The 23,300-nt window shown below is 48.1% G+C and overlaps 2 protein-coding genes across 9 annotated transcripts in view; one reads left to right on the top strand and one right to left on the bottom strand.

The window, feature by feature from the left end:
* The window catches only part of flfl (serine/threonine-protein phosphatase 4 regulatory subunit 3 flfl), a 38,777-nt gene extending 23,110 nt beyond the window's left edge, over positions 1-15,667 (top strand). For 6 of the 7 annotated variants that reach the window (XM_077666601.1, XM_077666604.1, XM_077666602.1 and 3 more), the window contains 5 exons: positions 1,473-1,611; positions 2,132-2,321; positions 3,258-3,675; positions 10,729-10,898; positions 13,460-13,710. In XM_077666601.1, the coding sequence (XP_077522727.1) occupies positions 1,473-1,611; positions 2,132-2,321; positions 3,258-3,675; positions 10,729-10,898; positions 13,460-13,576 (1,034 nt within the window). In that variant the 3' untranslated portion in view covers positions 13,577-13,710. Of the gene's footprint in view, positions 1-1,472; positions 1,612-2,131; positions 2,322-3,257; positions 3,676-10,728; positions 10,899-13,459 lie in introns of all 7 variants that reach the window. The other variant, XM_077666607.1, reaches the window with a different exon arrangement.
* Positions 15,668-18,581: 2,914 nt separating this feature from the next.
* Positions 18,582-23,239, bottom strand: LOC144133481 (cilia- and flagella-associated protein 36). 2 transcript variants are annotated; one of them, XR_013315059.1, is made up of 9 exons: positions 22,991-23,239; positions 22,848-22,909; positions 22,307-22,414; positions 21,991-22,220; positions 21,199-21,340; positions 21,016-21,135; positions 19,821-20,106; positions 18,775-18,855; positions 18,583-18,700 (listed from the first exon to the last, which is right to left on the bottom strand). XR_013315059.1 is itself a non-coding variant. In XM_077666598.1 (8 exons), the coding sequence occupies exons 1-8, from the start codon at positions 23,103-23,105 to the stop codon at positions 18,645-18,647; spliced, it is 1,119 nt and encodes a 372-aa protein (XP_077522724.1). In that variant the 5' UTR covers positions 23,106-23,239; the 3' UTR covers positions 18,582-18,644. The 2 variants fall into 2 exon arrangements, 1 of the variants encoding a protein (XP_077522724.1); XM_077666598.1 differs by lacking the exon at positions 18,775-18,855 and having other exon boundaries at positions 18,582-18,700.
* Between the last annotated feature and the right edge of the window lie 61 nt (positions 23,240-23,300).

The following is a 23,300-nucleotide window of genomic DNA, read 5'->3' as shown; positions in this document are numbered from 1 at the left end:
CTATTAGGACCGGATGAATTAAATTCTCAGAGTATGCCCACCACAAACGTGTAGTAGCGGCTACCTCGCGATAACGAGTCTAGCTGTGACTGCTTCGGGTTCTGCCCGCGCGGCGGGGCGTTATGACCCGCTGATTCTAGCGCCCATTCGATAATTCAAACTTTGCTTAAGTTGAGTTCGAATTAACGAGCTTTTACTGTAACGGCATTGACAGTTTTTGGAGCTGCTCATGCAGTTGAGTCTATATATCTGAAAAGTTTCTGAAAATGAATCGTGTTGGGAAATTGGTCAGCATGTGTGATGTGGGCTCTTAATGCCAGCCGTGGTGGGACAGCGTGGTGGTGTTTGTTGAGAAGGTTCTCAAATGACTCTTCAATTTGAGGGGCTTTTGTTGCTTTCATCTGCAGTCCACGAGTGTTTCATATGGTTGCACTGTTTCGTTGCTTGCACTTCCTTGAGCAAATATTGGAATCATTTACCAGATAACATCGCTTCTCTGTCTTATCCAGATATATTTCATCACCAACTGACTGCACATTTTAATGAAGCCATTTCTTAACATGCCTTCAGTTACATCTTTCTTAATATTGTTCTTGCTTTGTTGTTGCTGTTAAATGCCATTTTGATTTAATTTTTGTACCTAGGTTTTTCTTTTATGATTTTTACCTTTTTTTCATGTCTGTTTGTCGTATTTTACTCAGAATATCATGAATTGTACTGTATCACAGCTTTTTTATTATGCGTTGATAATAACACGAGCATTTTATACTATTTTGATCTCTTTCTTATTTCCGTGTCATTAGGTTTAATACTCTGTTCTTTTTCCATGTGTGTGTGTAATTTTGTTGTCTACTGCATTTTTCTTTTCATTCCGTCCTGCTTATTCTATTAGAAATTGTTTGAAATTTAATGCCCTCCTTACATAATGCCCTAGGACCTGTAACGTATTTTCAAATAAATAAAAAAATTTTCTCACAGTTTTCACTTACCACGGTGATTAGAGTGGCGTAAGTGAGCGCTGGCATTTTGGAGGTGTTTTTATTGCACTATTCATGTTGCTACTACTCTTACTAGTGTGCAAACAGTAATTTCAGCAGAAGTATGCTGCAGCTGTTCAACAACAAGCTGTTGGTGAAACGGTGTTGACCAGAGAGGTTGGCATTGCTGGTCAGGGACACAGGCACTTTGTGCGGCAACATATTCTGAGAGGTAGAACATTGTTATGGCTCAATTTAGGCTGCGTGAGACGCCTGCTTTGACATAATCTTATGAGTGCAGTGCCAGCAATCCATCACACATATGTGCTGTATGTTGCTGTGCAAACTTTGCCAGATACTGTGAATTTGCCATCGGAAGAAGCAGCTGCGTAAGGATCACTTGTGTGCAGTTGTCATTGGGATCGGGGAGGGGGGCATGCCTTTGCCATTGTGTGCACTCTTGACTACGGCTTCTCGTGTCGCGCCTGCTTGCAGAGACGAGTCAGACAGCTCAGCTGCTGGGCCTAATAGTGGAGCTGCTGTCGTTCTGTGTGGAGCACCACTCGTACCACATCAAGAACTACGTGCTGCACAAGGACCTGCTGCGGAGGGTGCTCGTCCTCATGCGCTCCAAGTGGGTCGCCCCTTCTCTTCATGTTGAAGTCTGCTCATGGCTGCGCTGTTTTCACGGAGCAATCTTAGCTAAGCAAAGCATAGCATGTGGTAGACTTTTGAAATTGCTCTTTTCAAGGTGCCCTTGCCAGTTTGCATAGGCTCGCTGCATGGTTTGGCAGTGCAGGCTATTTCGGGTTGTACGGCTTCAGAAACAGAGTTGCTAGCAGTGTGGGCTGGAGGCTCAGCACAATGGTTGGGCAGATGTGGCATTTGGCTTGTTGCATGCTGATAAAGAAGATTTCCGTATCCTAGCTGCAGGCTAAATAAGTCACTCTCTCTACTTAGCTGTAGCCTTGGTACATAAAAAAAAAATCAAGATGTTTAGTTTGCCAAATGCTTCATAAACTTGAGGTTACACCATAGTGCTGTCACTGCAGCATTTCCTTCAGTTTTGAGACGACTGTAGTGTGAAGTATAACATGCGTTGCCTGAAGGTGTGCTTAAGTCACAGCCTTTGCTTTGGCCCTCCCTCGGTGCAGGTTCACGTTCCTGGTGCTCTGTGCGCTGCGGTTCATGCGGCGCATTGTGGGCCTCAAGGACGAGTTCTACAACCGGTACATCATCAATGGGAACCTGTTTGGGCCCGTCGTGGATGCCTTTCGGCAAAACAATGGCCGCTACAACCTGCTTGACTCGGCTGTGCTTGAGCTCTTCGAATTCATCCGGGTGGTGAGTGTATACCACTGTACCACATTGGATGACTGTGCACTTGCTGCAGTGTTTACCGGGGCTGCATGTCTTTCTATCATGTCTATCTTGGACTAACGATGCTTGACATACTCCATACTCAAGGTCTCATTTGCTGCTTGTAAGCTCATGCTCTTGCACATTGCTGCAGTGTTCTGTTCCTCGTTTTCTTGCGTTCTGTTCGCTCGCACTGTTTCACTGACAGGTCCTTGAACATTGTGAGGTTAAGATGTCGAGCATCAAGCTTCATCTCATGTTTGTCACAAAAAAGAAGGGGGCAGGGAGTTTGTCCTTCACATGTATAATATTTGAACTATGCTGTATTTGTGTTATGTTGTACAGTACTCCATACACCTGTCTAGGGTATTCAAGCAAGGCACTCGTATAGGACATTGCTTTTGTTTGCTACCACCCTTTGGGCATGATGTAGCTTTCTAAGGCATGAGAAATGAACCCTGTTCCATATGAAAGCGTGTCCTCAGTGAGATATTATTTTAAGCCCAACACCACTCGTAAACTATTTACCTAAGAATTCCGTCGTGCGGTGTTTGCATGCCATAGCTGAAGTTTGTGGAGGGAAGGCTGTGCTATATTTGAACACTACTTGTTTGTCAAAACGCCAACTCTTATTGCTCGAAATTTTGCAGCGCCTGTTTGCATGGGTGATAATGGCACACTAGTTAGTGTTGCTGCGCACAGGGGGCATCACTGATTCATGATGCGGTGAACGGTGCGAGCATTAGTTCGCGTTGCTGCACACAAAGGGCCCCACAAATCCGCAATGCTCGGTGCAAGTGCTGGTAATCTTATTTTTCTTTTCTCCTCATGCCTTTCCATGTTACGCCAACGATGTCCCTGAACCAGCAAACATGCCCTTATATGCTGTCGCATCAAAGCTGTTGTATGTCTTGTGCACAGGACGATGTGAAGTCCCTCTGCCTGCACGTGGTGGAGCGCTACGGCAAGGTCCTGGACAAGGTGGACTACGTGCAGACGTTCAAGTCCCTCCGGCTTCGCTACGAGCAGCACCAGGAGCGGCTTCGCGAGCGGCCCTCGCTTGAAGGCAGCATCCTGCGGGGGGCCGGGGCAGGCGGGGGTGGAGGAGTGCCAGGAGCGACTCTGGGCCCCACCGTTGGGGGTGCAGGAGCCTTGGCGGCGGCGCGCTTTCGGCGTGACCCCCGCCAGCTCGAGGAAGACGAGGAAATGTGGTTCAATGAAGAGGAAGAAGAGGAGGAGGAGCTGGAGGGCTCCCCGGGTGCTGTGGCACCAACGGACAGCTTTAGTCGGCGCCTGGATGCCGAGTTTGACCAGCTCGGCAAGATCCTCGATAAGAAAGGTGAGGCCACCTGTGTGAAAGTTGAGTGATTTATGTGCAGTGTGTGGCAAACCTTAACAAACAAGAGAGCAACAGATATGCAAGCACTTTTCAGACTTGTAAGCTGGCAATTATTGATTGTTAATTCTTACAGTAAATCCCGTAGCGTCTATTTCCGGTGCCTTTTTTCTGAGTCATAATGCAGTACTTTTTTCTGAGTCATAATGCAGTTCTTTGTTTAACCTTAAACTGTAACCATCTGCTGCTGCCTTGTAAAACAGCTGCATGACCTAGTGAAGTTGCTAACTGCAGCTTATGGGAGAGAGACAGGGTGGTACGCTCCGCAGAGGGGAAAAAAATGCCGTCAAACAAACTGCTAGCTAGAACAGGCCGTAAAGACTGCATATTGTAGTAGGTTGCACTGTGGTCATCTCGCTGAGTCTTATCTAAAGTTGCATTGTGCAAAGAAACTGGAGCGGTCTGGCTGCATCAGGTGGGAGTTCCTGTAGAGTGCTCAGTCAAGGCCCAAAGGATGGTCCAGCAGCCAAAAAGGCTTAAGAAACCTAGCCTTGGCAACTTTAGACAACATCCGCTGCAGGGAAATGTCATAATCTCATGCAATGTATAATGGGTTGTATGTCAGCAACGAGCACCACATGCGTTTCCTGGGTAATCCTTGCACTTACAAGAATTTTAAATCTGCTCTTTTCGAGGTCCCCCTATTCATGCATGACAGGGGTTTTCAAACTGTGTTTCACCAGAAATGGAAGGTTCCTTGAGTACCTTTCGTTGCACTCGCTCCACTATTGTGGTAAACTTCCGCGGCGATGCCGAGAGAATGTAGTGCCAGTGCAGGCAGTGCAGCTTGGCGCTGGCTGCATGCTTCCAAAACTAATACAGTAGAATCTCGGTGATACGAACACGGTTGATACGAATTTAGCGATGATACGAATTCGTAAAATTCCCCTGCCGGAATGCATTGGGCACAACGTGCGGAATTCCGGATGATACGAATACGCGACCTGCGATCACACCCTCGAGCGCCAAGCGCGGCCCTCACATCGCCGAAATCACTAATCTCGCGGTACGCACGCAATCAGTGAGCGGCGGTGCGCGGCCTTCACGTCGCCGAAATTGCGCGGTACGCACCACGAGCAGTGAGCGGCCGTGCGCGGCCCTCACGTCGCCGAAATCGTGCTTTGCGCATCGTGAATAGTGAGTGGCAGTGCGTGGGCCTCGCATCACTGAAATCGCAGTCACTAATCGTGCAGTACGCACCGCAAGTAGCGTGTCCGCACAGCCATGAATAAATCCCATCAGCCGTAAACAGATGTGCGTGCATGCATTTCTATGCTTCAGCATATGAATTTTGTTCGTTTCAATGGTACAAAATTTTGAATGGTAAGAATAATTTCACGGCCCCGTGAGATTCGTAGCATCGAGATTCTGCTGTACAGTCGAACATGGATATATCGAACTCGAAGGAGATCGCGAATTAATTCGATATACTAAAAATTCGATATAAAAAAATACAGGCCCAGAGACTTTACCTGTGGCGGACGATGACCTACCGATCGGAGCATTCAAGAATGACAACTATTTCCGCACACACGACGCAACGTAATGCTTTATTTGCGTGAAAAAAAATCGCTTATGTTGGTCTGCTTCTTCGCCTTGCAAATGAAATTAAAGACTCCAACCTCGATCTTATCGAGGCTGTTCAGGTGCGAAAGCCCAGTTCCTTCCATGTCGCCGCAACAACGGCGAATCAAGCTGAACGCGGCCGCCACTTAGCGGTGGAGTACGAGCGTGTAGCCGCCCCCTCGTCCGGACGATCTTCGTCACCACTCGAGCTGTCGGCCTGGGTCCCTGCGACTGCAGCTACAATGTCCTCGTCGGCGAGTCTCGCAACAGCCTGAACATTGCTGTCAACGTTCACAAAATCGTCAGCAGAGACTTCGGCTGGAACGGCAGCCGGGAAAAGGGACAACAACTCGCGAAACGCGTCGTCCATGCGCTCGTTGTCGCCGTCGCCGTCTTCGCAGGTTTCGGGAAGTTTGGCCGTCACGAGGCCTGCCTTCCGGAAGCAGTTGGCCACGGTATCCTGCTTCACGTCTCTCCAGGCGCCCGTCATTTGAATGGCCCCCAGCAGGTCAACCTTAAGCTCGGTGCCCATGCGGAGGTTCACCAAAAGCCTATCAATGAGTCGCCTCCTGTAGCCGCCTCCTGTAGCCCTGGTCGAGCGGCTTCAACTTCGCTGTCGTGTTCGCCGGCAGAAACTTGAGCGCGATGTTTTCGAGCTCGCAGGTGGTGTGATGGGCCGAGCAATTATCGACGAGAAGGCAAGCGTGACGCCCCGACTTGCCCAGTTCAGCGTCCCACGCTTGCAGCCATTCTGTAAACAGCTGACGCGTCATCCACGCCTTCTTGTTGAAGGCGTAGCGAACGGGGAGCTGCTTACAGTTTTTGAAGCAGCGCGGTGCCCTTGCTTTGCCGATCACAAAGGGCTGGAGCTTTTGAGAGCCATCCATGTTAGCAGCGAGCAGAACGCTCACGCGGACTTTGCTCATCTTGCCCCCGTGACACGTGCTGCCCCGGACGTCGAGCGTCTTGCTGGGCAGCATCTGCCAAAACAACCCGGTCTCGTCGGCGTTGAAGATTTGCGCGGGTGAAAACTTCGCGCAAATTTCCGGCCATTCCTTCGAAATCCACTGCTGGATATCCTGGCTGATGACGGTTCCGCTTTCCCCAGAAATGGTTTTGCCAACTATCTTATGGCGGTTCTTAAACCTCTGCAGCCACCCTGTGTTGTCGGCGAAGTTGTGATCACCGAGTGCAGCGGCAAACCATTTGGCTTTAGCCATTAGCATTGGGCCATCCACCGGAATGTTCTTAGCCCGCACCTCTAAAAACCACGCATAGAGAGCCTTTTCAACTTTCTCGTGGGCAGGAGCGCGCACACGACAAGCTCCCGACGTTCGTTGCTCCGCCGCTTTCGACTTTATGTCCGCCTTGTTTTTTAACAAAGTGCTTAGAGTGCTCCGAGGAATCCCGAATTCGTCTGCCACTGTCGCACTTTTCTCGCCTGCCTCAACACGCTGAATGGCTTTCAGCTTTGTCGCAAAGTCCAGGTTCTTGCACTTCTTGACGCTGCTTGTGCTTGCTGCGGCCATTGCTTCCGCGTCAGCTCACCACGATCCAGTCACACGTGTCGTGAGACACACGCAAAACAATAATGAACACGAAACACAAGAACGCGCACAAAACACAAGAATTCACGTGCGCAGCCTCCGCCAACAAAGCGCTCGCGATGGCGACAGCGAAGGTGACAGCGACCTCCGAGGGCGACAGCGACGTACGAAAGGCACGAGCTGTGGTTGGCTGAGAAAAACTCGTGAAAAAGCAACAAGAAAAAAAAAAGGCAAAAGGAGGAGGCCACCGGCGCCTTCGTTCCTGGCTACCTTTTCCGAGCCGATCACTATGGTTACGGGGGGGAAGGATGAGAGACATTGGGAGAGAGAAAAAAAAAAGCTGTTCCGCAAGTCGGAGAGCGTGCGCAGCGGGAGTACAGTCCGAACCTCCCTCCCCCTCGCTCTCACATTTTCCGAGCCTTTCAAGGGAGGCGCGGAGCTCGCGGGTGCAGCGAGTGCCGAGATCGCGCGGCGTTCTATATATCCAATGGCGGATAAAAATATCGTTCGATATAAACGTACAAATTTCTATACTTTTACACAGAATTTTCAAGGGGATAATTGACGAGTTCGATACAGACAATAATTCGATATATGTGGGTTCGATATATCCGTGTTCGACTGTAGTCAAGTGCAGGCCTCGTTGTCTGCTTGCCTTGGCGTTGCTACCAAATTGCAGCCAATCGCATGCCGCCCTAATCAATGGCCTCCATCATCCTAAACCCTGCAAAATTTTCGAACAGCGAATTACAATGAAGATTTGCCATGAACCGGCTGCATGTACAGTGATCCCAGATATATCGAATTCAGACATATTTAATTATTGTAGGGGTGTGCGAATATTCGAAATTTCGAATACGAATCGAATATATTTGATATTCGACTTGTATTCGAGAAATTAATAGTCGAGAATTTCCGAATACTCGAAAATTGCATTTCGATGCCGCTAGGCTTGACCTCGTGTGAGAAATTCCGCAAGTGGGCTTTCCCACATACCACACGTGCTGCAAACAAGATGGACGGCGGCCGGTTCGAACAATCTCAACGCGAAATTGCGCTTTCTTTTTTTTAATCCTTTCGTAATGTGCAACATATTTAATGCCCACATCCGAAGAATGCGTCCTGTCGCCCTCACAACTTCTGCCATCCCGTTTTGTAGACTACGCTACGCGGGAAAGCCTACTTGCGGAATGCCGCGGGAGCCTCCTGAAGGGGCAGTCGAGTTGTCAGAGTGGGGCAAGCAATCCTGTAAACATCTCGCCTATTGCACGGTGCATTCTAACCTGCTTACCTCTTTAGTGGGCATAACATAACGGCAGGTGTGACAACGCTCGGAAGGCCCCTGTTGCTAGGTCAAAAAAATAACTTGGCCGCGTAGTTTCGGTTTCTGAGCTTCGTCGCTGCCCCACGGCAACTACAACTGTCGGCCCGTGCATCCGCCGGTAGTCCATTCCCAGTTCCGCGTGGCTTTCGGGCGCCGACTGGCGCGCGCAAGTTATTTCTTTTTCCTTTTTGAGAAGCCGTCTCGCCGTTTCGACGCCAGTGTGTGTTCCCCGGCCCCTTGCTTGCATTTGTGTTGTTCTTCCAGCACTCCAAAACGGGTGGCTCGTCACAGGTTTACACGTGTTAGCGCGATGGAGCCGCCTCATAGGGCCTTACTGCGTGTCTGCATTTTTGGCAGGATTTTGGGGGAGGGGGGGGAGGGGGGGGGGGGGGGTATATAAACCGAAGCCTTCGGATGAACCGGGCATTTCTTCGACTTGAACTCCATTTCTTCCCTTGAACTCCAAATGAAATGTTATTTTTTGTTGCCAGTCTTGTCACTTTATGGATTTTGTTTTGCATCACCTCATTATAGTTTGGATATTGTTTATGCTGTCTAATCAAGTAGTATACTGTATTTACTCGAATCTAGGCCGACCACCTAAAGCCTGAAGCCAACAAAAAAAATATATTACCTCGAATGTAGGCCGAGCAAAAAAACCGAGGACAGCGTTCACAAAATGCAAACTGAATTTATTGAATCTAAACGTGCAGAGTTCATTCAACGTCGTCATCGCTGCTAGATTCGTTGCTGTGTTCCTTGTCACTGTCACCTTCAAACAGTGCACTATCTTCGGTACCGTCAAGCGCATTAGATATGCTGCAATTTTTAAAGGCGCACAGGATCAAAGTACCTGCAGCTACCCAGCCCGCCAGCTGCGATAGTGATGCACGTTGGATGCGGACCGTTGCCGTTAGCATGTGGTATTCGTCAGTCAACCAGTGTGTGTAATATTTCCGCAGACGATCCTTGAAAGGTTTGTTGATGCAGACATCAAGTGGCTGCAACTGGCCCATCATGCCGCTCGGTATGACAGTGAGGTCCGTGTTCGCTTGGGCGAGCGCAGCCTTCACGTTGTCGGTCAAGTGCCCACGGTAAGAGTCGACGACAAGGAGCGAGTTCTTTGTCAAAAGGGCTCCTGGACGCCGTCGCCACACAGTCTTAACCCACTCTTCCATCATCGCACCCGTCATCCACCCGTTCTCATTTGCCCGCACAGTGATTTCTTGGGAAAGTTTCTCGAGCAGGCAGTGTCTTCCTTTTAAATATCATATAAGGAGGGAGTTTATGTCCATCAGCTGTGCAGCACAGCATCACAGTTGCGCGCTGCTTCTCGTAGCCCGCAGAGCGCACCTTCACCTCCTTGGCACCCTTTTCATTCACGGTGTACGCCACTGGCATATCAAAATACATAGCCGTCCGGTCAGCGTTGCTGATTTGCCCAAGGTTGTAGCCTGCAGCTTCTCCCTTTCGCAGCACGTAGCGCTGAAATGTTATCAGATTTCCTTCGAAATCGCTTGGCAGCTTTTGGGTGATTGAAGCGCGACGTCGGAGGCTGAAGCCGAAGCGCTTCATGAATTTCTGAAGCCAGCCCCTGCTGGCTTTGAAATTCTTTGGCGTTAGGCCTTGCTTCCTCGAAAGTTCCCTAGCTTTCACTTGGGGCACTTCTGTTGTCACTGGAAGGGCAGCTGCTCTCTGCGTCCGAACAAAGTTGGCCAAAACTGTCTCCACTTCGTGGTGATGGCCTTTCTTTGATCCGCTAAATGCCATCCTCGTTGCGGCGCACGCAAAATGCTGCTGTCATCCCCTCCAACGACGGACGTTTTCTCGCCGACGCCGAAGTCCCGCCCGGCTTAAAGGTTCGACAGTGTCTCTGCAGCTATCGCAACTTTTCACTTGAAAGCGGCACTGTAGTGGCATCTCCTGCTTGGTGCCATCGCTATAACACCATGACGCACACCGATACGGCCAACATGACACAGGTCAAAATGTCGACCTCGCTTGTGTACGGTTGGCTACTGGCACGGCTAGTGGTGGCTGCGATACTGACTTTTCTAGATGGCGCTAGCTATGCACTATACATTTAGCAGTTTCAATGAAAAACTGGCGCTTCTTTTAAAATTCTCGAATCTAAGCCGACCCTCGAGTTTGGAATATGATTATTTGAAAAAAAAAAACTATCGGCCTAGATTCGAATAAATATGGTACATATCTGTGCACATCACATTTTTTATACTTACAATCGACTTACAATCAAAACCAAAGCATGCCACCATAAATAAAGGCGAGAAAAATGAGAAATCAAGGATGCTACAGCATGGTTATGTTTGCTTTATGGCTATGCCTGCCCCCCCTACCCCCCCTCCCGACAGGCCGTATGGGGGGGGGGGGGGGTTGACTTACAATCATGTAAACACTGTAGGTGGGAAGGGACAGAAGCCAGGACATGTTTGCTTCCTCAAGACCTATGAAAGCCATTGGGGTTTTCCGGGACTAACACTATTGAGGGCCCCTGGTGCTTCACACACCTTCACAACCGCGTTTCCTTTCTGTCTGCAGCGCAAGAGAGAGAAGGCAAGGAGAATGTGCGCACCCTGAACAGGTCAGGGTCTCCAGTCCTGAACAACAGTCCTGGCCGGCGGAGTCCGTCAAACCCGGCAGGAGGACCACTGAGCCCTACAACGGTGGTGGAGGTGAAGTCCCCAACCGGACCCCTTCAGCAGCGAAAGGTCAGGCGTCACCCCATTCCCATGAATGCAGATCTGCCCACTATATATGAAAGAGATGCTGCGGCTCTTTCTGGCTATGTTGACATTTGTTTAGCAGCAAAGGGTGCTTTTATTGCTGAAAAGAATTGGATTTGACTGGAGATGCGGGTCTCTCATGTTAGTTATGGCGGGATTCTCATTAAATTCACTCTGTAAGTGTGTATTTTTATGTGAAGCCCAAATATGAAATTAGAGTTTCAATAGCACAATTAGAATGTCAGTTATAAGCAATTTTTGTGATTGCATAAATAATGCATAAATGCGTGTAAGGGCCGCACTTTTTTTCCCAGATTCGGGGGGAAAATTTCAAGGTGCGGCCCATACACGCGATTTTCGAAAAAAAAAAAAATTTTTTTTCAAGTGAAAGCAAACCAATCTGGAATGCGCGGCATTTATTTACCGTTCAGGCATCACTCACGGAGTCTTCAGACTCCGAGCTGGTGCTGTGTTCAGGTAAATGTGCAGCCCACAGAAAGTTGTCTTTGGTCCCGTCTAAACTGTTTGAAATTCCGTTCACTTTGAAACTCCGGGTTACAATGTCGGTCGACACGGAATTCCACGCGGACAAAATCCATCCAAGCACAGTCACGAGCGGTGCCCTCTTAAGCCGCCCTGTCGGCGTCTCGTCGTGATTGCCATTGGCCATCCATTCCGAATACTGCCTTCGAAATTCAACCTTAAAAGGCCGATCGACGCTTACATCCAGGGGTTGCAGCATGCCGGTGAGGCCGCCCGGTATCACGGCCATGTCTGTGCGGATACCGCGCAGGCGTTCCTTAACCCTACCCGTCAAGTGACCGCAGAAGCTATCCAAGACGAGGAGCAATCGTCGGGCCAGCATAGTGCCTGGGCGCTTCTCCCAAACGCTTTTTACCCAGTCGAGCACAAGCTCATCGTCCATCCAGCCCTTTTCTTGGGCGCAAACTACAATTTCCTTGGGGAAAACGCCCTTAGGAATCGTTTTTCTTTTCAGGATGACATGGGGGGGGGGGGGGGGGGGCAGCTTCCGCCCGTCCGCAGTGACGCACAGCATAACGGTACACCGTTGGCGCTCCGTGCCGGTTGTCCGCACGAAAACTCTCTTCTTTCCTTTCAGTTCAACTCTGCAGCTCTCGGGACAGTCGAACCACACGGGGGTCTGGTCGGCGTTCGCTATCTGCGAAAATATATAGTTGTGCTCACGGCGCAGACCGATGACATACTTCTGAAAGCTGAGCACCTTGTCGGTGTAGTCGGGGGGGCAGCCGCTGGCACAGCGTGGTCCTTCGCCAAAATGATAGGCCCTTCCTCTTCAGAAATCTTTGTACCCAGCCAGCACTAGCCTTGAAGTCCTCGTGCGGTATGCTTTTAGCACGCGCCAAGGCTTGTGCCCTCACGCGCAGCATGTCCGTTGTCAACGCGTAGCCGTTGTTCCGCACTTCCATTGAATAGCATAGCAGCTCTTCTTCTAGCTCAGGAAATTTGCATGGCTTGCCTCAGAAAGCGCGCTTTTTGGAGCTGGTATTCTTCAACGCATCCCTTTGTCCGCACCACCGTCGGACACACTTCTCGTCCACGTCAAATTTTCTGCCCGCGGCACGCTTGCCGTGTTCGAGAGCGAACTCCACTACTTTCAGTTTAAAGCCCGCCGTGTAGCTGTTGAGGTGCTTGCCCATCGTGCAACAGTGACAATGCTCGGAGGCAGTTCGTGAAAAAGTGAAGAACGACAGTGCACGAGAGCAACAACTATGCCGAGCGACCACGCTAACACAACCACCAAAAAAACGCATGCTTTGACAGCCAGAACAGAACAAAGTTAGACCTGGCGATACCGATGCCGATACGGATAGCGGAAGTACAGTAGCAGAAGCTCGCGGCAGAAGAAAAGATGATGATGATGACCCGCGGCCTCGGGCGCCATCCATGGGCGGCACCTCGAAGCTCCTGTGCGCATGTATTTCAGAGGCTATTCTTGCGTGTTTCCTGGAAAGTTTGGGTGCGGCCCTTACACGGATTTTTCTTTTTTTCAAATATTTCCTTTGGGAATACGGAGTGCGGCCCTTACACGCGTTTATACGGTATAGCTCTACTCTTCCTGAGTAAATTGATACCAAGCTCATTTCAGTTGCCCATTGCAAGTCGGAAGGAAAAGCCCGTAAGGCAGAGGCTGTATTTGTAAAGTCACAGATGGAGATAGAGGCTTGAAGTCTGTGTGCCCTTAATGAGCCGCAGGAAAATGCCTGTAGCTTTGGCTGAACTAATATGATACCATATGTAAATATGTTGACCGAAAGGATACGAAGCTAGCTTTCAAGCGATAGTGAAATGGTGGCAATTGGAGAGTGTTTTCAGAATTGGTTGCGTTAACCACATGGACCTTGGATGTATACAAAAATAACCAGAGTAGAGCCTTGGTGCTAGCCAATTCAGTTCTAGTCGCCCAACTGCATCTCGTATCGGTTTAATTAGACCGACAGGCATGAGCAGGCCACATACGTTCTCTCCTTGTCGAAAGAAGGGCAAACGCCTCTCGTTCTTTGCAGGGTGGCTTGGTCGATTACCCCGATGAGGATTCCGACGAGGAAGAAGAGGAGGAAGATGACGGCAGCCTGACAACGGCTGGTCTTCCGTCAGCCAAGCGGCCGCGACTGTCATCTTAGCGCCTGCCATTAACAGTGCCCCTTCCCTGGTGCACACGCGAACACACGCTGTCGTCCCCTCTCGTCCATCCATCCCCTCACCACCAGGCGCCCTGTTCCCATCCCGTTCGGGTGGCAGCACATTCTTTGCAACCGGCAGAGGACCTGACAGTCATTCTGACCGCCCAGACAAGTGATGCAGGGGCAGCTTCACCCCCTCCCTCTGACCAGCACACTCACGCTTCCCTCCGTGAGTCTCCTCCATCACTGCTCCGTGCCATGGCCGAACGTAGCAAATAAGGCGGCAAAGCTCTTCCCGACATCGGCCGAAGTTCCAGCGGCGATGACGACAAACCCGGAAGCATGGAAACACGGCGTTAGTTTTTTTTTTCTCTCTCTCTCTGCTTCGTTTGGTTTCTGCCACTGCGTCATTCTTTTTTCTTTCTTTTTTTTTCTCTGTAGACCTCGCACAAGAAGACGAGTTTTAGGGGAAACTGTGTATGTAACGGACATCGCCTTCTTTTGCTGCACCATGCTGTTGCCGCATTCAAAGATCTCTTTCTGCCTTCTTTCCCTGTTTTTTGTTTGTTCAACCAAGCCCAGTCTGTCCTCCCTCCACCACTGTTGCCCTCTCGACCACTTCTTGGCATCTGCCGTCTCGCATTCTTATCTTCTCTGTACATAGTTATACATAAACAATAGATATATATATATATGTGTACACATACGCACCGTACATGCATATATATATATATATATGTATACATACACAAATTTATATATATATTATAAATATATATAATGGGAGTGTATCGAGCATCAACAGAACCTTAAACTTTGGGGAAATGTCAAAGATGCAACGACCGTCGTGTGCTATGGCAGCCTGGAAGGAAAAGAAGTGGCAAATGGACTTTGTGGGCTCATGAATCTTGGATTTTTTTTTATATATATATATATATAATGCTGAGGTGCAAAGCCGGTCCTTTTGTAAGTCATTATTTTTTTTTTATGGAGAATGTGGTACACCAGTAGTTAGCATCTTCCAATTCATTGTCGTCATGATCTTTAACCTTCCACACTTGTGATGCTGGTCTTTTAGCTGACTTCACTTTCTTTAACTGCATGTCAACTGGCACTTGGGCGTTTTTCATGTTTTTGTTAAGCTTCGCCTTGAACATTTCCTGCCTGTGTTTTCCTTTGTGGCCCTGACTTCTCGAGCTATGTTTCAACGACATTGCCTTTGTATACTTCATTCTAGATCATTCCCTGTCGTTTCTTTCATTCGGTTGTTTTCCATTCTCACGTCCTCCTTGTGCCTCTACACAGGATAGCACAAATGCATTTGTTTCTCTCCGGGGATTAAAGAAATTTTGTTGTTCTGATTTGCTTAAACTTGGGAAGGATTTTCTGTGGCTTTGGTTGCATTGGGGAAGAAGGAAGCTTCGTCATCTTTGCCCAAAGGACCATCTCGCTTCTTTTTTTTTTTTTTTTTTTTGCGAAGAACACATTGTGTGAACAAGTGTCTCTTGTCTTCAGCAAAGAAAGAGCAAGTTTGTGCGGGTGTGCTAGAACAGCACAGCTGATCTTCTTTTCATCAACTTTGCCTCTCGTCGGGGGATGTGTGCAAAACAGCTAAGGCAGCGGTGACGATGTAGCCGCATTGCTAGAAGAAGAAAAAAGGGAAGAGAAAGTAACGAAATGGAACCACAGAAGCATCTACAGGCATGCAAGCCTCCCATCTCACAGTGGTGCGCGTGTGAGACGCTGTTGTTTTCACAATGCCAGTGCAAGTTTTTTTTTTTAATTATTATTATTTGTGACAGAAGTGACTGCCAAGTGACTGCCGCAGCTGGCAACGACCGACTGACCAACTTGACAACGGTGCGTTGGTTCCTTTTTTTTTTTCTGACTGCCCCTCCCCCTCCCTTTATTTTTTATTTTTTTTTTGAGCTTGTGCTCCCCCCACCCCCCACTGTTTACATAAAAGGCAACTTTCTGCCGAAGGCAGGCAGAGAAGTTGTGTCACTGTAGAGTATATTCCCTCCCCTGGTGTTGTTTTTCTTTTTATTATAATAAAAACCAGTTGTTTCAGCTGTGACTGCATCAAAAGTTGCCATTCGTGTGAGCCTCTTGTGCCTTCTCTTGTGTTCTTTCGCAAGCGTGGTTATCTTGCTTCAACAGGTGAAGTAAGGTTTGGCCAGCAAAAGTGGGGCAGGGGAACGTTGCAATCCTCCTTATTTCTCTGTTGGTGTTTCTGCAGTCTTGAACCATTCTTTGCTCTGAATAAGACAAAAGTATGTGCATTCACCTGAAACAGGTTTGTGTGTTCAGTGAAGTGAGCTAAATTTTTTAATTTTATTTTATTCAATACTGCCAGTTGCCCTTTGGTAGCCAAGGCAGGAGTGAACACCCGAGAAGAGGAGAGCACATAATCTCGCTCAATCACTGCATTGTATTGTCATTAATACCTGAGCCAAATAATACACTTCCAGATGCAGCAGAGAACCCACAATTGCGCGCAAAATTTGGAGAGCCCTTTGCAAGGTATAGACGCCCACAAAATTTGAACGTTCATGCAAGCTCTGCAGCGCAGATGCTGAATGAGGAGCGGCCTGACATGGAAACCTAGAATGAGTTTCTGCATTAAAAAGTGATCCTTCCCTTTAGCACATCTGATAATTGGCTACAACCATGAAGTATCAATTGGCATTCATGGAAAAGTGGCACTGGTGGTGGATGTGATATCAGCAGGTGGCCATAATCATTTAAAGGTTTAGCTCCTGCATTTTTAGAACGGTGGGGAGAACAAATTTCTTGTATGGTGGTATATAGGCCTGCAGAGCAGAATGGTCGGGAACAAATGCAGTGGTGCTCAAGCTGCTCCAATAGTGGCAAATTGATGAATATTGCACCTTAGCTGCGCCAAAAAGAATACGAGGTCATGGGAAAATGACTACATTTTGTAACCATTCAGGCTTTCAGTTGGCAATCCAGGGTGGGCCTGCTTGTGGTGGAATTCAGCAGCCTGTTCATTCGCGCACATGGAGGAAGGAGAGAACTCTGGAGAGGCGGTTAAAAGGGATTTTTTGAGGCCAGCTCCCCCCTCCCCCCCCCCTACTTGGCTGCTGTCTCAGCGCGCATGCGCAGCAGGCACCGCCACTGCGCCTAGTGTTACTATTGGCTGCGCCTTCGGCCAAAGCCTCCCAATAGTCCTTGCGAAAGCGCATAACTTCCGGCACACTTTTTAGCGTGCAACTTGGATAGCAAGGGTCTCTCCCGATTTTAGCCTGGACTTCATGTACGCGAAAACTCACGCGAAGGCGGCTGGCGTTCGCTCTGTCGCTTGTGGGCAACCTCCATGCAAGCGAAGGCGGCAGGCGACGCGAACCCGCGACGTGCGCAGCGGATTCCGTGCTTTGCGCACTGAAGCTTAGAAACGCGCCCGTAACCTGTTCTCTCTCTTAAAATTTTGTGAGTGTGCCTCATAGTCAGGGCCAAAGGAATATTTCCTCTACGGCAGCGGTGTAGCGGCAGTGGAGATAGCCAAAGGCGTGCTTGCGGAGACGAAGTCACATCACGGGTTCACGGGGGAGGTGTGCTTTCGTTCGGTGCCTGTGCACTCCGGCTTAGTAAAAACACTCCCATAAACTGTCACCGCAACCTGACTGTAAGTGAGCAATCTATAATATACCACTGAGAATGCGCGCCGCGAGTGTTTCTGCACAGTTGGAGCGCAGCGGCACGGTGGATCGAGCGCCGGTACCCGCGGCTCGACACGCATCTCTCCCTGCAGTACGCCCGCTCCAAATGCTGTTAGCCCTCCGCACCCAACAAGTAGATTGTTTTAATTATTTAAATCGTGCGGGTCTGCCTCTCAGCTACAAAACCAAATATTTTCTCGACAGTGGCGATGACCCAAGACTACGGGCTGATTTCGTGAGATGTGCCCTTGAGAAACTGTGGACAAACCGGAAACGGCTTTGGGGGGCTCTGATTGGCCAGTCGCGTGGGGGACTTCCGGGCGACGAGCGAAATTTTCTGTGGGTGCCGATCCGAGCGACATGGCAAGCGACACGTGCATTTTGCTTCGCGCGACGGCGTCGCTTGCCGCCGTCGCCTTCGCGTGAGTTTTCGCGTACATGGAGTCCAGGCTTTTTCCTTCTTCCATGTTCGTGCATCATGTCGTTTGTGTCAAAAGGTTGCATCACATCAGTCAACCCTGAAGCAGTTTGGAGAAGTCATATCCTTTGGGTTGAAGAACAGAAGCTTGGAACAGGTCCAACGAGGTCAAACTCTGTTGGAACAAGGGAATTTCACTTGGTGATTCACTTTGCGAGCTTGATGAATTTGTAAAAAATTCCAAGAAGCATTGAGAGAGCGCCAACATGAAAAAAAAATGGTTCAAGGACGTGTCCTTTGGACTTCAGTCAAGCATGCTTGGCTCAACTTGCGTGGAAGACAGTGCCAGCATTAATAAAACCTCTTGTCACTGCTTTTGTGAGCACCTTTTCTAGATCTGTTTTTTTTTTTCTAGCTACACATGGCTGAACTTGATCTCGTTAGTAACAAACTTTTCTGGGTGACTCCTCTGTTACGTTCGTGCCGCTCACGGGTTGCTCCAGAATTATCATTCTGATACAAAGGTGCTCCAAAATCAATATTTTTCTGCTCCAAAAATTGCTCCAGAACTTGAAATGGCTGGACCGCCACTGCAAATGTGAGTTACTGACATTCTAGCTAAAATAAAAAAAAAAAGAATGGGCATTGGCAGGTCACATATTGCGAGGGAAAGATAACCGACTGTCCCTTGGGGCAACAGTGTGGATTTTGAGAGAGGACGAGCACAGCACACGATGCCAAAAGAGTAGCGGGCGGATGAGATTAGTCTGTGGGGATAAGTCTCGGGACAATTGGCACAGGACAGGGTTATTGGAGGGATATGGGGGAGGCCTCAATCTTGCAGTGGATATAGGCTGATGATTATAAAATTGGTGTGACCTCAGGATGACAATCTTTCCAAGAGCTTTGGGCAGTGGGAATATTGGCAACATATAGCATTTATTAAGCCTGTCTTACATAGCATACAAGTTTAAAATACTTTTGATGAAGTGCAGTCTTCTATGCATGGACTCCTTGGCTTGGGTTCTGCGAGGCAAAAAGAAAATTGGCAAACATTTTTTTTGCAAACATTTCTCAAAGGCCTCTTCCTAAAAACTTACAGAGCGTTGCAAGCTTTGTTCTCAACATTGCTGCTTCCACATTGTTATCACAGGAAAGGGCAAGGCACAAGCTCTATGAATCTGGAAAAAAATGGGGTTTTAAAATATCAGTCCTGACTGCAGTGCTCTATTATGGCTTCATGGATGTGGCGGGAAGAGCTCATTTTAACTAAAGGATATGTTGCAAATGCAGTTCATCCATAGTTCTGGTGCTTAAAAAACCTCTGTGGCAACAGTGCTATATAGATCTTTCCCTTTTGAAGATGGCATTAGTCTCACTCAGCCATGCTCTGTGCGAAAAATTTTGCCAATGCCATCACTTTCCATGACACCATGTATTATTGCCCGGTGCACTACAGTGAGAAAATGCGCATCGCATCTGCTGGCATGTGCATTGAAGTGCAATGCATCCAACTCATTTGGCTTCGTGTGTGGAGATTGAATTGAGCCTTGGAAATTGTGTTAAACCGCCACTCTGGGCAACTTAAAAAAGAGCTGCAAAAGTAACTATGGTGCCTTTGTCGGCTGGGGAGCACTGAAGCCTTGTAGAAGAACAGCCTTTTGCTTCTTTCTAAGGGAACATACTGGAGGCCATTCCGTTTTTTTATGCACACTGTATCGCCTGGCAGTTGCAAAGTGTGCCAGGCCACATATGTTTTCTTTCTTGACGCATGTGATCATGCTGTCCAAGGAAGTGATGTTCCATGTGACAACTGCAATCCCTATTTCAGGCAGTTTCTCCCTGCAGCAGCTTGAAAACTCCGGCAATTTGGAAAAAGAGAATTTTGGTTCTTAAAAAAAGTTTTCAAACTTTATAGCAATTCTATTTTTGCCAAATTTTATAACTAATTTTCTGAAAAGGGGAAAATTGTCCAAAATGGAACGTTGCTCGTTCAAGCAAATAAGCATGTGCTGTTGCTTCCCAGAAAGAATTGCTGCTCTCATTATATTCTCGGCACAAGCAACAGGTTGCTTATTAACGTGACCATTAACATGGTATTGTTGTGAATGATAACTCTCAAAACCTCTTAGCTGAGGTGTTTTACCTATGACTTCAGCCTTGAGACGAGCAGCGAGTGACTTGCGGAAGGCAAGGTTCCCTTGGTCAGGTGTGCTGGGCGTCTCGAGTGTTACGTTGCCTCCGAGAGCAGCTCTGGCGGCCCGAGCAGAGCGTGGGCGTTGTGGCTCGTCTCGCTCGAGTGTGTTGTTCAGCTGCTTTTCGCGCTCGGCACGTTTCAGTGCCACCAGCTTGTCTCGCTGACTGCGCAGATACTCTCGGCGCTGATTAACTTCTTCAGTGGTCGCCCGGTGCCGCCAGGCAAGCTCTTCATCCTGAAGAGAAAAGCGTCACAAAGCATAGTATAGAATATTGTTAAGTTGAAGCCAAATACAACTAAGGCTACTCGCAGGTCACTGTGTGTGACTGAAGCAGTCTTCTTACTTCGCTAAAAGCTTTAGAATACCAGAAGTGCCTCTCGCAGCTTGGCAACCGGACACACGTGAAGTTGTCTTCCTACTTTTCTAGCAGCTTATGTGAATTGCAACATTCACACACGCATTTAGAAGTTCACTCCCATAAGCAACTGGTGTGATTTATATGGAGAGTCATGCATGGTCACTCATTAGTGTCGCAGCATGGACTTTGGCGACCGAGATGTTTTCTGATGTTTGTGTGGGCAATGCCCCCAAAAAAAACGTGAGCACCCAGACTAGGTCATTTGAACAAAGTATGAAATCTTGAAGTACACTTTCTGGCATTAGGTAAAGGTTCAGAATAAGCACAACTGCATCCATTGTAGCAGACCCACATTCAGTGTGTTTGCGCATGGTTCTACGCGGTTACAATTGTTCATTTGGCCATGCATTGTGGACCCTAAGCTTAAGTTTGCATTTATACTAGTCTTGTAAACTTGTGTATAAGTGGAAAACAGGAAAAAAAAACTGCAGAAAAAAAGCAAGATTTTAAACAGCACCTGCACTGGAAATGAGCTTACAAACAGCACTTACACCAACAAAACAACAAACAGACTTACGATTGATGTGACATTTCTTGATGTTGCCATTAAACTGGAAAACTATATGGCATATCCTTGCAGGTATAATTGGAACCATCGACTGTCTACTGGTCACACTTAGCTGCATAAATAAATAAATGCACAGCACATAGCTGGCCCATTTGGCTGTAATGCTCATGTGAATATTGATATGAAGCTCAAAACAGTAGCAAGTAGTGTTCAGTACCTCGACAGCAGGTGCATGCTCTTCACTGGGTACTTCGTTGTTTGGCTGTTCTTTGGGCACAGTCTCGTGACTTTCAGTCTGAGTTGGTGTTGGCGACTCAGCAAGGGACAGCTTAAGTGCCTGCAAGGTTTTGCAGCTCTCAGTATTTCACTCCACACAGCTCAGAATTTGCTCCCTGTATACCTTGTCCAAAAGTTCTTTTTCCTTGGTCTTCTCTGCTTCAAGCCGCTGCTTCTCTAAGAGAGTTGTCTGAATGGCCTCTTGAAGAAGCTTCTCTTCCATAGTCTCTCGTTCCTTAGCTGTTGTCTCTTCTTCCAGTGATTTCCTGAAAAGGTGGTACCAGCATTTCAACTGTTTGAAGGTAACTAGACTGACTTGCTAGGCGTTAAGTGCTTAGCATGGCGACTTATGTGAATGACGGGATGCTCATTACAAATACTGTGGAAGTGTTTCGCCCATTGTGGACAACATATTAGAGCTGGTGAATGTCACTCGAGGGTGGTAATATGGGGAGGATAAGAGGCACTGAAATGGTTTTCAGGTTGTTAAAGTGTAATTATTCTTAGTCCTGTATGCTGAAAGACAACTGAGAATTCTTGTCATAGTCCTTCTCGTGTGCAGAAGTGCTAGTAGTTAACCTGCCACTGTTTTCTTTCTTGGCTGTAGTGTACGTTTGGAAGGGGACTTCAGAAAAGCACAAAGGCAGTACTTTGGTGGGCTCAGGATAACTTAGCCCATCAGTGTCTACTCAGCTAACCAAGTGATAATTAAGGTGAACTGGATTTATCCGGGGACCTTCCATTAATGGTTAACTCTGCTTCAGGCTATGTCTGCTGGCTGAAACTATCTAAGCACTCCTAATGTTGCAGTCCTGTGGGCACGTCTAATATGCGGAATCAGTATCAAGAGAACAGGAATGGTAATTGCCAGAAATGGCCAATTTAGTTGCCACTGGTGAAAAGTGTCAACACATACTTGATGACATGAGCCATGAGAGCCTCTTCATCATCTCTGCTGTTTTTCTCATCTGTCTTCTCTGTGTCTTCTGTCGCACCCTGTGGTTCACCCTGAAATGAGTCTGGCACCAGGCCGTACCGTTGGGCCATGATCTCCAGTGCCTGCAGCTGAAGGTCTATGTTCTTCTGGGTCATCATGCGCTTGAAGATTTCATAATCATCCGCAGCCCAGACCTGCTCAAAAAGACCCTGGAAAGGAACACAATAAAGGCCTTTTATTAGTATATATTTGCACCATTATTAGGCTGGAGCAATCATAGTGTGTCAGTATATACCTGATGAAATTTGGCAGCTATGCCCCTGTTTGGTTTGCCGCAGACTTTTTCAAACTGTTCAGGAGTAATTCCCATGTCCTCCATGTGACTTCCAAGCATAAAGTCAACCTGAAATGTTTAAAAAAGGAGAAATTAATCTTTATGTATAGGGATGGCTCAAGGCCACATATGGGGTTAAGGGTTGCTGTGAAACAGTAGAGTTAAACTTGATTTAGATTTACACAGGTCGCCACTGCCTTACAAATACGAAGACGTGACCAGGAGCACAGCGACAGCAATGGCATCATGTGAAGTTTAAAGTGAATGGTAGAATTGTTATTGTCATGTGCACATATTCATTCCATCTCTGCGTCCAAAACTTCTGCATTATCATGATTCTAACAGAATCGTGTCTGTCAAAGAACACTTGACAGCTCGCACCATGTTGACTGCTTTCGGCATAGATTGGTCAAGCCCAGCTTCAAAAGATGTTATACAATTTGAGCATGCACCCCACTCGGCCAGTTTTGTCTTGTGTTTAAGCACACACATTGGGCCTCACCAGGTTCTTGTACTCATTGTGGATCTTGTGGTACTCCTCGTTGTCGGATCCTGGCTCGAATACTGCAACACGTCAATGTAGGGTAGCGTTGGCATTGGGACAGTCTTCGACTGTAGTGAGTGCAGAAAGTGCAGGGACCTTACCGATGGACTTCTGCTCAACAAAAGTTATGATGGGAATGTTCCAAGCAGGACCCCGCAGGTAACCAACCAAGGACTCAAAAACCCAGGACGAGTCATCGTCGTCCGAGGAGGACATTGCGGTGCAGGTGCGTCAGCAGTTAGCACCGCAAGTACTACTACAGTGTGTACAAACATTGCGTTGCCATGACAACGTCGCTAGCCAGTTGCTTGGTAATCGCCTGGCCTTGATGTGTGGAACTATGCGGCCAGCGTCAGCAAAGGAGGTGTTTGGCGTGAGCGTAGCGTGGAGCAACACTTATCAGGCAGGAAT

This window comes from Amblyomma americanum, chromosome 5 (assembly GCF_052857255.1).
Source record: "Amblyomma americanum isolate KBUSLIRL-KWMA chromosome 5, ASM5285725v1, whole genome shotgun sequence".
Lineage (NCBI taxonomy): Eukaryota > Metazoa > Arthropoda > Arachnida > Ixodida > Ixodidae > Amblyomma > Amblyomma americanum.
The sequence above is the reverse complement of the archived record's forward strand: the minus strand, read 5'-3'. Positions and strand labels throughout refer to the sequence as shown.

Bases quoted from the DNA above. Each gene is read 5' to 3' on its own strand.
- LOC144133481 (XM_077666598.1), bottom strand. From the start codon at position 23,105: ATGTCCTCCTCGGACGACGATGACTCGTCCTGGGTTTTTGAGTCCTTG. The intron at 22,415-22,847 runs GTGAGGCCCAAT...TAAACATTTCAG, and splicing joins ACAATGAGTACAAGAACCTG to GTTGACTTTATGCTTGGAAG. The intron at 22,221-22,306 runs GTATATACTGAC...GTTCCTTTCCAG, and splicing joins TAGCTGCCAAATTTCATCAG to GGTCTTTTTGAGCAGGTCTG.